At 36.4% G+C, this 16,051-nt stretch overlaps 1 protein-coding gene across 1 annotated transcript in view; it reads left to right on the top strand.

Moving 5' to 3' along the window:
* MALRD1 (MAM and LDL receptor class A domain containing 1) overlaps positions 1-16,051 on the top strand; it is a 653,802-nt gene that overhangs the window by 496,440 nt on the left and 141,311 nt on the right. The window contains exon 34 of the mRNA XM_023631939.2: positions 14,052-14,253. Within this exon, the coding sequence (XP_023487707.2) occupies positions 14,052-14,253 (202 nt within the window). The remainder of the gene's footprint in view (positions 1-14,051; positions 14,254-16,051) is intronic.

Below are 16,051 nucleotides of genomic sequence, written 5' to 3'. Positions count from 1 at the left end.
TGCTAACTTCCAAGAACTCTGAATGTTTCTTTTCCATATTAGTCTATTCTATTTGTTAGAAATGAAGGACCCTCCAGTCTCTCAAGGGAATTAATTATATTTCTTTATTTATTTTCCCATTTGTTCTATTAGCAGTAGTCCTCATGGTGTTCAATACTCTGTTCAATTTAATGTCTCTCTTTTAGAATTTTCCTCAACTGTCTGGTTATTTACTATTGGTTTTCCATTTCTATATGTGGATGAGTCTAGATGGAATAATATTACTATATGTATTTTGTTATTGCCTCTGACCAAGTATGAAATTTCATTCCCTTTACAGAGAATGTAATTCTAATTCAAGGTCTCTGGTTTTATGTTGCTCTGGTATAAAGGAGGAGCTCTGTTTTCTAGTGGGCTTACACTTATGATGTGTTGGTCGCTTGTTTATTTGTTGAAAGAGGTACCAGGGACACCACCTCACTTCTCTGGTCTCAGTGCCACTCGTGGAAACTCCGGTGTCAGATCTCCCACTTCAGCAATATTTACTCAACCCTGTGTGTCCCTAAGTATGAATGCTAGAATCAGCAACTCCTAACACAAGGGATTGACCTGGCTTTTTATGGCATTCTTTAATTAATTACTAGCTAGTGACACATGTACTGCTCCTTCTTTGTGTTTTCCATTTCTTTGACTTATTCCAGAATTCTGCTGGTAATGGTCAATTTTTTTTCTTGGTCTTTTCTTTCACCTGTAGGTGTCTGCAAGTTCCTGAGTTTTGTTGATGTACTTTCATCAGACAGTTTCCATTTGGTTATAAACTTCCAGGAAGTCTTTACTATTTTTGTATGTTGGTAGCTGTGCTCCTGATTTTCCAGTGCCTCTGTGAATTTATTTCGGTATTTTTCCTGTCTTTGAGGTGGAACATTTTTGAGGAGTATAGGTAAACATGTGTTTTCAATAAGCCATTAGAACCAGAAACCATTTTTCCAAATATTTACCATTTTGCAGAACACACTGAAAGAAAAGTAAATCAACTCGTGATTCTATTTTTTTTCTATTTCCTGTTTTACTGTCTAAATTTTCCTTCCCTTTGAGGCATTTTGAAGGTGGTCTGGATGGTGATATTATTAGTTGGGAGAAAAAAACTAGCAGGCTAACATCGAGTGCTACACAGGTCATTCTGCTATTAAGACACATTTTGTTGGTGCTTTATTTCTGATTACTCATAAATAGTCTATGTCTTTCAAAGAATGTAAGGTTAATGTTGTAGAGCTAAATACAAAGCAGCCATTTCAATTTCCACGTGCATGGTAGCTGTAATTTTTTCTCAGCCCTTCCTCCGCTGGTACAGCCAGTGATGTTTATTGCAGACCCAGCGATGTTCAGGAAAGGCAATTGACTGGTACGCAGGAAACCCGTGTCCTGACCCAGCTTTCTAAGTGACTAGTGACCAGAGACTTACGAAGTTTCTAAAGCTCTCTGGTTCTCATTCTCCTTATTTACAAGGACACTGGCACTGCTTTTGTAAAAAATCTGAAAAACCTGAAATTGCCCCCTGAAATCATTTTTTAAATCCTACAAAAGCGTGTCAGCTACTCATGATGAAATGGCCCAGTTATTCTCATCAACATGGCTCATCCTATTACATTAACTCTTTTTTCAGAATAGATGATGTATGATATGAAATAGCAAACACATGAATAATAGTAAAAAGGAAATGTCCTTAGTGTTGATACTAACTTTGTATGCATTATTTTCATTTAAAGCTAATAACAGATCTATCAGGTAGGTATTAATATGTCTTCCATTTAGTAGAGGAGAAATTGAAGTTAGAAGAAATTAAATAATTTAGCCCAAGACATCCACTATGTGCACCCCACTTCTTCAGTGCCCTTTCTTCCTTCGGGAAGAAAGGCCCCAGGCCATGGTCCTCATAAAGCTTTGTTTAATTTTCTCTTGCTATTCTGTCTCATGTGAATTTAATTGGTTCCCCGGCCAGACGAGCCCACATTAGGTAGAGGAAAAGTCCTCCTCCCTACAACACCATAGCTTGTTTCTAACTCGGTGACATGGAAACCCAGAAAGTTGTGGTAATGTTTTTGTGTCAATTATTTGTAAACATAGTGATTAAAGCATTAGCTCGTGTTGGGACCTGAATAATCCTGACTTTTATAAGTAGTTAAATTGCTTTTTCAAATAAAATGATGAATTTCCTAAAGTAGAAATTGCACAGTGAGAAATACGAGATTCTTCCTCTGCTTCCATCATTGACTAGCGAGTCACTTGATCTCTAGTCCTCTGTCAAGTTTTTGACTAGAAAATTAACGAGATCCTTTCCAACGCTAAAGTTTCTAATCTTTAACTTTTCCATTCTTTCATTCTTCAGCAAATGAGTACTATTGTATACCTGGCAGTGTTAGATGCCTAGAGGCATCCATGAGTAAACAAAAAAGACCAACTCCCTGCCCTCACAGAATTTGTGTTATAATAGAGGAACAGACAGTAAACAGGAAATGTGGTGAATGAGCAAGTTGAGTAGTCTTTTTAAAGATTATGTAACAAAGTAGAGCAAAGTAAGAGGATTGGTGGGGCTGGGTGTGGTCAAAGCAGGTCCTTAATAATGTAAGCTTTGAGCCAACACTTCAAGGAGGTGAGGTGGTGAGCCATTGGGGCCAGGATGAATGAACATTTCAGATAAGAGAAAAACAGTGCAAAGCCCCAAGCTGGGGGTGTCCCTGGTGTTCAGGAGGATTGGCAAGGGAGCTTTGTGGTTATAGCACAGGGAGGGAGAGAATAGTAAGACATGGAGGAAAGGGGGAGAGGAGAGAGATCTTGAAGAAACTTTTATACCATTGTAAGGACATTCTTATTACCTCTGCTGTGGAGCCCAATTCTAGAAAATTCCTATTACTAACTGAATTCTTAAATGCTTCCTTTGATAGCTTAATGTACCTGGTACTTTTATAATTCTTGCCTCTGATCAGGCAAAGACGCTTGGTCTCTTAAGAGGGAGTTGGGGAAAGTAGTTGATATTGGCAAAGTTAGAGATGATGTGCCACCTGACTTTTTTAAATGTCCAAATTAGAAATAGAAAGTGTGATGGAAAGAGGGAAGGGAGGAAAGAGAGAGTGAATAAATGTGTTTAGAGGACCAAGTGACTATTTGAATAATTGTTTTAATTGGCATTGAAATGGATGATACATTTGTGTTTTTCCAACGAAATAGGCAATTGAGTAAATCAAAGCAAAGAAGGAAAGTTCCATCGTAGCTCCATCACTCTGTTCTGTGTATATTTTGGATTTTCTTAAATAACTTTTTAAATTAGTGGACTTTATTTTTTTGAACAGTTTTAGGTTTACAGAAAAATTGAGCAGAATGTACAGACAGTTCCCATATAGCCCCTCCAAGTTTCCACCGTTATTAATATCTTGCACTACTGTGGCACATTTGTTGCAATTGATGAGCTCATATTAACATTTATTATTAACTACACTCCATGGTTTACATTAGAGTTCCCTCTTTGCGTTGTACGTTCCATCAGTTGTCACAAACGTGTAATGACACGTATCCATAGTATCATATAGAATAGCTTCACTGCCCTAAAAATCCCCTGTGCTCAACTATTCATCCCTGCCTACCTCCCCATACCCCAGGCAACCACTGATTCTTTTTAGTGTGTCTATAGTTTAGCCTTTTCCAGAAATTCATATGGTTAGAATCATTCTTGAAACCTTATTTATTGCACCATGTTGGTATGGTGAGCAGGGTCAGGGGCCTGCCCTGCTCAGCAGGGCCCCACCCAGATGCCTGGTGCCTGACCCCATACCACCCAGGCCCCTACCTCTCTAGGGAGGCTCCAAGAGCCTTGACCCTCTGCTCACTCCCAGACTAACCATTCCCTAGCCCCAGAAATACCACCTGCAAAAGGTCGCAGCCTACTGATGAGGGACAGGAAAGAATGAAGAGGGGGCCTCTACAAGAACCAAGGCCCGTGCCAGCCTTGTTTATCTCCCAGTCCCCAGGGCAGAACTGGATCTGAAGCCCAGACAGAGCTACTAAGGCTGGACCTGGGCCTCTTATCCATTTGCCTTTGTTTCCCTGTCCCTCTGTGTGGGCCACTCCTGTCCGTCTGTTGGTCTATTCCTGGGAAGCTCATCACTACAAACCCTGGCATCGTCTCAGTCTGTACATACTGTTATCCATTAACTGATCTCTTATTTTAAAAAAATGCAAAACTCAAGGTCACCTAGCTTTTCTCCTTTTTCATCTTCTAGAAGTTTTATAGTTTTATAGCTTGAAATTTTCAGATTGGCTTCTTTCACTTAGAAATATACACTTAAATTTCCTCATGTCTTTTTGTGGCTTGATAGCTCATTTTTCTTTTATCACTGAATAAGATTCCCTTGTATGGATGTACCAGTTTGTTTATCCATTCACCTATTGAAGAACCTCTTGGTTGCTTCCAAGTTTTGACAACGATAAATAAAGCTGCTATAAACATTCATGTCCAGGTTTTTGTGTAGATAGAAGTTTTTGACTTCTTTAGGTAAATAACAAGGGGCATAATTGCTGGATCATATGGTAAGAGTATGTCTGGTTTTGTGAGAAACTGCAAAATTGTCTTTTAAAGTGGCTGTATCATTTCTCGTTCCCACCAGCAACCATAAAGAGGTCCTATTGCTCCTCGCGAGCATTTGGTGTTTTCAGTGATTTGGATTTTAGCCAGTCCCCGATAACACATGATGTTAAGCATTGTATCCTATGCTTATTTGCCATCTGTATTGTTTCTTTGGCAATGTGTCTGTTCAGATATTTTGTCCGTTATTTAATTGGGTTGCTTCTTTTCTTGTTTTTGAGATTTAAAAGTTCTTTGTATATTTTGGATACAAGTTCTTTATCAGATAAGTGTTTCAAAATATCTTCTCCAGTCTCTGAGTTGTCTTTTAATTGTCATAACACTGTCTTTCTTGGAGCAGAAATTTTTAATTTCAATGAAGCCCAACTTACAATTTTTTCATTCAAGGCTCATGATTTTGGTTTTGTATCTAAAAAAGGTAACTGCAAAATCCAAAGTGACCTAGATTTTCTCCTGTGTGATCTTCTAGAAATTTTGTAGTTTTGCAGCTGACATTTAGGTCTATGAACCATTTTGAGTTAATTTTGGGGAAACATGAAAGCTCTGTGTCTAGAATCTTTTTTCTGCATGTCGATCTAGTTGTTCCAGTACCATTTATTAAAAAGACTAAGCTTCCTCATTAAATTGCCTTTGTTCCTTTATCAAAGATCAGTTGACTATATTTATGTGAGTCTGTTTCCAGGCTCTCTACTCAGTTCCATTGATCAATTTGTCTATTCTTTCACCCATACCGCTCTGCCTTCGGTTTACTGTAGCTTACATAATGTCTTAGAGTCAGGTAGTGTCGGTCCTCTGACTTTGTTCCCCTGCAATATTGTGTTGCCTATTCTGACTCTGCTGTCTTTCCTTATCAATCTTAGAATGATTTTGTCAACCTTGAAATAACTTGCAGAGATTTTGACTTGGATTGAATTGAATCTATACATCAAGTTGGGAAGAATTTATACCTTGAACATATTGAGTCTTCCTCATGGAATGTCATGCATTTATGTAGATCTTTGATTATTTTCCATCAGTTTTGTGGTGTTCTTTCTATAGATCATGTACTTCTTGGTTACATGCATACACATATAGTTCTTTTTTCAGTGCTAATATAAATAATATTCCGTTTTTAATTTCAAATCCAATTGTTCATTGCCGGAATATAGGAAAATAGTTGACTTTTGTATATTATTAACTTTTTATCCTGTGTCCTCGCTATAAATCACTTATTACTTTCTGGAAGTCTTTTCTTTGTTGATTTTTTGGGATTTTCTACATAGACAATCATGTCACTTGCAAGCAAAGACATTTCTATTTCTTCACAATCAGTATTCTTTTAATTTCCTTTTCTTCTCTTATTGCATTAGCTACAACTACCAGTACAATATTGAATTGAAGCAGTGAGAGCAGACATCCTTCTTGTTCCTCATCTTAGCAGGAAAGTATCTAGTTTCTCACCATTAAGAATGAGGTTAGCTATAGGTTCTTTGTAAATGTTCTTTATCAAGTTGAGGCAGTTCCCTTCCTATTCCTAGTTTCCTAAGAGTTGTTGTAATGAATGAATGTTGGATTTTGTTATATAGTTTTTCCACTTCTATCAATAAAATTATATGGTTTTCCCTCTATATCCTGCTGATATGAAAGATTACATTAATTGATTTTCCAATGTTTGCCAACGTAGCATACCTGGAATAAATCCCACCTGGTGGCCATGTCTAACTCTTTTTATACATTATTAGATTCAATTTGCTAATATTTTGTTGAGATTTTTTGCATCTATCTTCATGCAAGATATTGGTCAGTAGTTATCCTTTCTAAAATGTCTTATCTGGTTTTGATATTAAGGTAAAGTTGGCCTTATAGAAAAAATTTGGAAATGTTTCCTTTGCTTCAATTTTCTGGATGTAACTGTAGAGAACTGGTGTAATTTCTTCCTCAAATATGTGGTAGAATTTACCAGTGAACCCATCTGGGCCTGGTTCTTTCTGTTTTTGAAGGTTATTAATATTTGATTCAATTTCATTGATACGTGTAGGCCTATTAAGATTACCTGTTTCTCCTTGTGTGAGTTTTGGTAGATGTACCTTTCAGGAAATTGGTCAATTTCATCTAGATTGTCAAATTTGTGGGCATACAGTTGTTAATAATAATCCTTTAGTATCCTTTCAAGTAATCAATAGTGATGACTCCTTTTTCATTTCTGATGTTTACATTTGTGTCTTCTCTCTTTCTTTCCCTAGCTAACCTGGTTAGAAGTTTAGCAATTGTTTTTTCAAAGAATCAGCTTAGATTATTTATTTTAGATCTTTCTTGCTTTCTATTAAATGCACTTAATTTCATAAAATTTCTAAGTACTGCTTCACTGCATCCCACAAATTTGGATCAGTTGTATTTTTATTTTCATCTAGTTGGAAATATTTTTAATTTCTCGTGTGACTTCTTTAATCCATGTGTTATTGAGTAGTATATTGTATACTCTCCAAGTATTTTGAGGTTTTCCAGCTATTTTGCTGTTATTGATTCCCAGTTAAAATCTGTTGTGATCTGAGAGCATATATTATATGATTTCTATTCTTTTAAACTCACTACAATGTATTTTATGGCCCAGAATGTCATCAATCTTGTTGCGTGTTCCCTGTGAGTTTGAGAAGAATGTGTATTCTGCTGTTGCTGGATGAAGCATTCTATAAATGCAAATTAGATCTAGTTGATTGATGCTGTTTAATTCAGCTATGCCCTTACTGGTTTTCTGCCTCCCGATCTGTCAATTAGTTATAGAAGGATGTTGAAGTCTCCAACTGTGAGAGTAGATTCATCTATTTCTCCTAAAGTCTACCAATTTTTGCCTCAAAATATTTGATGTTCTGTTGTTAGGTGTACACATTCAGGATTGCTATGTCTTCTTAGACAATTGAGCACTTTCTCATTATCTAGTACCCTCTTTGTCCCTGATAATTTCCCTTTCTCTGAAGTCTTCTTTGTCCAAAACTATATATCTTTTCCAGCTTTCTTTTCATTAATATTAGCAAGGTATATATTTCTCCATCTCTTTACTTTTAGTCTATCTGTGCCTTTACATTTAATGTGGGTTTGTTTTAGACAACATATAGTTGGGTGTTGTTTTTTAATCCACTCTGACAATCTCTGTCTTTTAATTCGTGTATTTAGAAAATTGACATTTTTTAAAGTGATTATTCATAGTTGGATCAATATCTAACATATTTGTTACTGTTTTACATATGTTGACCTTGCTCTTTCTCTTCTTTTTTGTTCTCCATTCTTTCTTGTCTTTTCTGGGTTCTTTTTGTTTGTTTGTTTGTTTTGTTTTGCTTGCAATAATATTTGCCCTGAGCTAACCATCTGTTGCCAATCTTCCTCTCTTTTTTTTTCCTTTCCTTTCCTCTCCGAAGCCCCAGTATATAGTTGTATATCCTAGTGGTAAGTCATTCTAGTTCTTCCATGTGAGCTGCCACCGCAGCACAGCAACTGACAGATGGGTGGTGGGGTTCTGCAACAGGGAGGCAAACTCAGGCCACCGAAGTGGTGAGTGCTGAAATTTAACCACTAGGCCATAGGGCTGGCTTGCCTTTTTTGTTTTAACTGAACATTTTATGATTCCTTTTTTCTCCTCTCCTAACATGTCGATTATACTTCTTTTTAAACGTTTTTTATTGTTGACCCATGAGTTTGCAATATGCATTTACAAATAAATAATCCAAGTCCACTTTCAAGTAACACTGTACCACTTCACGAATAGGGCTAGTAACTTATAAGACAGTATTCTCAATTCCTCCTTCCCATCTCTTATTACAGGCTGCCATTCATTTCACTTACCCAAAAACTAAAATCACTGAATACGTTAATGTTATTATTATTTTGAAAAAACTGTTATCTGTTAGATCAGTTATTAGTAAGAAAAAAAGAAGGATTTTATTTACCTTCATTTATTCTTTCTCCAACATTCTTCGTTTCATTATGTATATTTGATTTTCTGACTGATACTATTTATCTTCTCTGAAGAACTTCTTTCGATTTATTTGCAAGGCAGGTCGACCAACAAAAACTTTCTTCAATGTTTGTTTGTCTGAGAAAATCTTTATTTCTCGATAATTTTGCTGGATACAGACTTCCAGGTTGGAGTTCTTGAGTATTCTGTTCCATTTTGTTAAGCTTTTGTTTTCTGCTTATTTCAGATTTGAAAATTTCTATGGACATATCTTCAAGATCAATGATTTTTTTGTCTACTGTGTGCAATCTGTTGGAGCCTATCAAAAGCATGCTTCATTTCCGTTAGAGTGTTTTTCATTTCCAGCATTTCCTTTTGATTCTCTTTTAGAGTTTCCATCTCTCTGTTTACGTTGTCCATCTGTTCTTACATGTTGTCCACTTTTTCCGTTAGAGCCCTTAGATTGTTAATCATACTTGTATTAAATTTACTGTCTGATAATTCCAACACCTCTACCTTATCTATATCTGGTGCTGATGCTTGCACTGTCTCTTCAAAGTGTGTGTTTTGTCTTTTAGTATGCCTTGTAACTTTTTCCACAGCCTGACATGATGTACTAGCTGGAAGGATTTGGGCTTTTAGTATGAGGTCTTATGTTTATCTGGCTTTAGGTTAGGCTGTATTTACTCTTTGCTGTAACTCTAGGTATCAGAGGCTATAATTTCCTCTGTTGTCTTTGTTGTATGTGCATCTTCCCCATTGTCTTTGTCTTTCCAGAGAAATTTCTTCCTAAATAAGGTCTAAAACATGCTGTTCTTTCAGTTGTATTTCCCTATTATGCCACAGAAGCCTTATTTTTGTGTTGGGAAGTTGTAGGGTGAGAGAAAACTTTCAGTAGGCTTATGGTTAGTTCTGTCTTTTAGTGATTCATTTATGCCCCTGTGTTGTATCCTTCACAGTTACCTCTTGGTTTCTTTTTTCTTTTCCCTCCTTAGATAAGTCAGAATGGCTAGAGGTGGCTGGAATTGGTTACTTCCCTTCCCCCACTTGGAAAGCTATCAGGGACTGGAGTTAGGTACTTTCTTTCCTCCAATTTGATTGGGCTGTGGTAAACCCTAGTAAATTAGGCTTTCTTTAAATAGTTTGTCTTGAGGGCAGGTCTTGCTAAGAAGAACAGAATGCTCTGGTTATGTTTCAAAATAGCTGCTTTTCACCTCCTGCCAATAATTTGACAGAATTTTTCTCTTACTTTCACTGTGAGAACCTGCTGGGCTCCTGAAAGTCAAACTCAGAAAAGTGTTGGATCCCCCCAAGAAGTTTAACTTTCAAACTTGTCCACAATAAGGCTCCAACAGTTCATCAACTACAGTTTAGATTACCCTGCTTCACCACTAGTTTCTACAGGGGTTCCTATCACTGGGCTTCTGCTCTGGTAAATTGTGGTTCTCAGAGTCCACTGATCTCTCTCTCCAATTTTGGAAGTTGCTGTCATTATTGCCCTATGACCTCAATTCTCTGATAGATCTAAGAAAAGTTCTTGACTTTCAATTCATTCAGCTTTTTTCCTGTCCTGAGGACCAGAAATGGTCCTCCACTACATGCCATAGTGGAGACTGGAAGTCTGTGCTTTATATGTGTAGTGAATTGCTTAATCTCTCTCTACATCTCTAATTCCAGATCTGTACAGGGCAGTCAATAATCTTACCCTATGCCCACATAGGGAGTAGGGTTCATATAACATAATATATGTGAATATGCTAAATTTTTATTAATGTGGGCAACATTGTAGCTATGTCTATCCTTTGTTAAATTAATTTAAAATCTATAAGCTTTTTTTTGAGGGAAATTTCCTTTTCCATTAGTTTTGACTTTTTCTTTCTTCTTATATAAAATTTGAGTGTTTTCAAATGAAACCATGAAAACCTGTGCTTAGTAAGGATTAATTGTAGGTCAGTTCATTGCTTTGCACTCTCAGTGGTGATTAAAGAGCAGACTCCTAGCAGAACAGGTTAGAGTATCTGAGGGCAAAGTAAAGCCAATGTTTCCACCCACTGATACATTTCACACAGTAACTTTAATGAAATAGATACATATGAAGTGGGTAAAGTATTTCTGATATCCAGAAGTGTCCATTCAGATTCTCTAAATAAGTGCTAGTCATTTGCCTTCAGTGATGTGGGTACCTGGAGATTCTGACCAGCTGCAGAAGAGGAACTTGAGGAAAAGCTACTAATCAAGTTCTTTCTATTTTTTACCTGGACAGCCTAGATACACGGATATTATTGAACTAGCTGGCTTCTAATATTCATCCAATTCTGGGATTTAATTGTTAACAATCATATTTTCAACTACCTTTTCATGTCTGTTGTTGAATGTTTGCTTCCAAAGGAATGTTCATTCTAAATAAATGCTGAAGAGTTGCTTCCTCAAAAGACTTGACATAGATTTAACTGGATAATATTATTTATAATATTTATATTTAGATAATATTTTATTCTATGTTTTTTTTCTGCCCAATCCCCAGCACATAGTTGTATATCCTCATGGTAGGTCATTCTAGATCTTCCATGTGGATGCCTCTACAGCATGACTTGATGAGCGGTGCTAGGTCCACACCCACGATCCTAACCAGCAAACCCCAGGCCACTGAAGCAGAATGTGCAAACTCAACCAGTTGGCCAGGGTGCTGGCCTCTATTCTGACTATGTTTTGACTTAGCAAGTTCTCTTCAAGTTTTTTCCACCCTACAGCATAAGCTTTGATTATAATATCACCTCTGAATACAAAATAACTGATTATAATATATAAACTTCATTATGATACATAATTACTTATATATTCTTTGAATCTATATTGTTTTTGTGATAAAATAATAGTTTTATAATATATAATATTGATAATTATTAAATTAATGGGTATGCGTTCAACCAAAACTTAGAATATTAAAATAGAAATAGCCAAATTAGTCTTCTAGCAGTTGATTTTTAGAAAGCTATTTCAAATAATAAGCTATAATTGTTGCCTCTAGTGGGTTTCCTATTGGCCATAAATAAAACCCAACATTAAACGGAGTCCTTAAATGAGCCTCTTAGTTTTTCCTTTAGCTGTTGGGACTATAGAAACACTTGACATAATAAGCAATTGTTCAATTTAATACATTGGTGGTATTATAAATACGTGTTACTATTAAGCAACCTGTGAGCCTGTCAAGACATTTCATTGAAATTAAGTAGTGAGTTAGGGAGGTTGACCAGAATTCGTTTAGATCGTAGTAGTGTGAAACAATGGTATAAGATAGATTGACATCTGTTGGAGAGTTAATCCTCACGATGGGGGGATGGGCAGGAGACCACATAGAGTTTTGAGAAGTAGAGTAAAAAGAAATTGGAAGGAAAGGGAATTTGGCAAGAGCATGTAGAATTGATTAAAGATTAAAAAGACTGAGAGCAGAGAATAAAATGAAGTATAAAAACAATAAAAATAGATACATTAAAAAAATACGTATATGCTAGGATTTCAGGAGGGAAAAACAGGAGATATTGAGATGTGTTTTCATGTAATTTGGTTTTCTGAACCGATTTTGCCAGAAAAAGAATTACAAAATAAATACAAGAAAGCTGTCCCCTTTTAAATCTTTGTGATGTAACCTAGACGTTGTGCAAAAAGGAGAGCTCAATTTAGTTTGATTTTGTAGCATTGGCCCATTATCAAGTTGAATTGGAAGATTCATACCTTTTTACTTTTAATTTTTTTTAAATGGGGAAAATTTGCATGAATTTGAGAACTACACATCCACCAAATCTTGGAGCTGAAGACTATTTGGGATGAGTATTTGCTTCTGTGTGAAACTGGAAACAGTCAACTGACCCAAATTACTTGCATCTTGAATCTTAGCTTATTCCATTTACTGAGAAATCAGTATAAAAAGTGATTTTTGCTTAGGAAATGCCTGTTTTTCCAAATGTTGATGTTAAAATCTCACTTTTCAGGTTTCCAAACTCTGGGAAAGTTTTCTGTTTTTATTTGATCTATCATCTTGATTTGCTTTTGGTGTTTTGTTTATCTTCTGTGAACAGTTGGATTTCTGGCTCAACCTTAGACTTTTTGTAGTGGTGAACATTGGCAGTGCACTTAATTTCTGGGTCTGGGTTCTTTGGTGGTTTTTGGTAGTATTTCTAGAATGTCAATATAATATTATATCTACTAGGATGAGTGGTATTATCCTCTCCATCTGATAGTGTAAATTTTGGATAAGTTTTTATGGGATAAATTATCTGTAGATAAATTTTGCCACTAAGAAAAAAAGTGAGAAAGTAAAATTTTTCAGTAGAAGGAAATGTCGTTGGACAAAAAGACTACTACAATAGAGGAAAATTAGTACCTATGTGTTTTCTTTTTTCGGGTCTTCTTTTTCTCACATGAAAAAAGGGTTGTATAAGTGATTGCTGAAGCATATGGTAAGCCATATATATACATGTATGTTGCCTCTAGGGCAATGATAACTGTAAAAGTTTGGTGCAGAAAGAGAATATAGAAAAATATCTTTTCTACTTTACCTTTTTTGTTGTTGTTTAAATACAGATTTTTTGAAGAGCACTAGGAAATGATAGTTTTGTTTTGGTTGAATTGTTTTGATTATTTAAAAAATAGTTAGAACTTGGCATGGTGATTGGTTTCAAAGCTAACTTTATTTCTGTTTCACTTCTTGTTTGTTGAATCTCTTAGTCCTTGCACTTTAAAAAGTCCTGAATATTAGTGTTATTTAATTCAGGAAGATGTTCTCTCTGTCAAAGTGGTAAATATTTTTTGCACATTACTTTGCTTTCTGAAATGACTTCTATACTCTCTTATTCGTTTACTATAAGGATTTTCTTTTTCTCCAGTAAGACCTTATTTAAACATGGATAAAGTTCTTTAGCAATGAAAAATTCTGGTTGTATACCTCCTCCAGCATTTCAGTTGCTTAAGAAAATTGTAGTTTTTATTTTTTTTTAAAGATTGGCCCTGAACCGACATCTGTTGCCAATCTTTTTTTGTTTTTCCCTTCTTCTCCCCAAAGCCCCCCAGTACGTAGTTGTATATTCTAGTTGTAGGTCCTTCTAGTTCTGCTATGTGGGACACTGCCTCAGTGTGGCTCGATGAGTGGCACTAGATCCATGCCCAGGATCCAAACTGGCAAAACCCTGGGCCACAGAAGCAGAGCACCTGAACTTAACCACTTGGCCACGGGGTTGGCCCCACAAGTTAGTTTTGACTATGTCCAATTTGATACACAGAAATTGATATAAGAAAACCAAACAAAGATCTAATTAACCAAATAAAACATAACATCCATAGGCTCACTGTATAACCACAGTTTGTACATATAGAAAATATTATACTCAAGATTTTGAGCTGTCACACTGCCAGACTCTATTCTTTCAATAACAACCTGGATGCTCACATACCTCTAACATCCAAACCATAAAGAGTTGCTTTTTCTGTGTTTTGGCTTTTCCCCATTATTAGGTGTATATCATTGAGGAATCTGGACTAAACATCCTGGAATGGTCAGTGATTGGCAATAAAAGAACTGGTTGGATGTACGGATATGCGCCTCTCTCCAGTAACAGTCCATTTAAGGTGGCATTTGAAGCTGATTTGAGCGGAAATGAGGACATCTTTATTGCCCTTGATGATATCTCTTTTACCCCAGGATGTGTATTTGGAGGTAAGTGATTTCTTCAGAAAATGGGATGTTCAAGTATTGTTTTTAATATCTAAATATAGAGGAACTTGGAATTGTGAGGAATTGCATTTCTTTCCGGGTCCAGTCCTACTCATACATTGAAGAAAGAGCTGTACATGTTGGAGGAGGTAAAGTTTTTCTGCCCATGAAACTTTACCATGAAATCTTCATGTCCTCTAGGCAACAAAATAGCTTTGACTAAAGTTCTTTAAAAATCCCAGAGGAAACTTAGTTGCATTAGTGTAGCTTCACTGTCTACTTTATTTCCAAAGATTTGCAATAACTGCACAAGGTAAAGATCCCTCTGGTCGTCTATCATTTTCCAGACTGTCTTTCCCATCCATGTAAGCTTTTCCCCTTCCCTGGGCCATTTCCCTTCTAGTAACTGTTTCTACTCTACAATCTAGAATTCTTATTCTATTGCATAAAGAAAACAAAAGCCTTATCATTAACTCCTTTTCTAAGAAATCATCCTCTTAACTGAAATCTGAATTTCTACAGCCTAAGATGCTTCCACTTAAGTGACTACTTATTCCCTTATAAAGTTTTCAAATTTTCAATGTTAGATAGTAGGGTCATTGTCTTTCTAGTTACTCGATGCGTCTTTCAAAATTTTGTTCTTAGAACCTTATTCAGGGGCTGGCCCGGTGGCGCAGTGGTTAAGTTCTCACGTTCTGCTTCTCGGTGGCCTGGGGTTTGCCGGTTCGGATCTGGGTGCAGACATGGCACTGCTTCGCACGCCATGCTGGGGTAGGCGTCCCACATATAAAGTGGAGGAAGATGGGCACGGATGTTAGCTCAGGGCCAGGCTTACTCAGCAAAAAAGAGGAGGACTGGCAGTAGTTAGCTCAGGGCTAATCTTCCTCAAAAAAAAAAAAAAGGAACCTTATTCAAAAATGTCTTCTCTTTTAAGGCCACACACCTGGGTTCTTGTTCTGCTGATGGTTTTCCTCTGGATCAAATTGTGAGCAATCTCAACTTCCAGGTGATTCATCCTTTGCAAACATTGACCTCTTCAATGTTGTCACCTTCATAAATATGTTTCCTCCTTAACCAACTCCCATGAATACATTCTAGACCTTATCATCCTCTCTGAAAATTTAGGGTTGAAAATCTCATCTAGGGGCCGGACCTGTGGCATAGTGGTTAAGTTCGTCTGCTCCGCTTTGGTGGCCTGGGATTTGCCGGTTCGGCTCCTGGGCACAGACCTACATACTGCTCATCAAGCCATGCTGTGACGGCATTCCACGTACAAAACAGAGGAATATTGGCACACATGTTAGCTCAGTGACAATCTTCCTCAAGCAAAAAGAGGAAGATTTGCAACAGATGTTCGCTCAGGACCAATCTTCTTCACCAAAAAAAAAAAAGAAAAGAAAAGAAAGAAAGAAAAATCTCATCTAATCCTTGTATCCTCTACTTCTTGATCAGTCCTCCTAAACCTGTTTTCCAACATAATTAAAAAGATAAAATATGATTCTGGATTCCCAATGCTTCCTGCTTTTTTCCATACAACTAGCTTTTAATACTTTTTTCCTAATAAACTGAGATTTAATGATCTAACATCTCAATTTTATTCCCAATCAGCACTTTGAATTCTATTATGTCTTATTTTTTCATTTTAACATAAATTTGAGTCCTAAATATGTGCCATGCACTCTACTAAGTACTTTGAATGTAGTAACACATTTATTTATCAGACTATCCCTGAGAATAGATACGAGTATCCACTGTTCAGTCATAATGGCTTTATCAATCTTTGAAGTTGAGTTACTATAAC

The sequence above is a fragment of the Equus caballus genome, chromosome 29 (assembly GCF_041296265.1).
Source record: "Equus caballus isolate H_3958 breed thoroughbred chromosome 29, TB-T2T, whole genome shotgun sequence".
NCBI classification, from domain to species: Eukaryota; Metazoa; Chordata; class Mammalia; order Perissodactyla; family Equidae; genus Equus; species Equus caballus.
The sequence above is the reverse complement of the archived record's forward strand: the minus strand, read 5'-3'. Positions and strand labels throughout refer to the sequence as shown.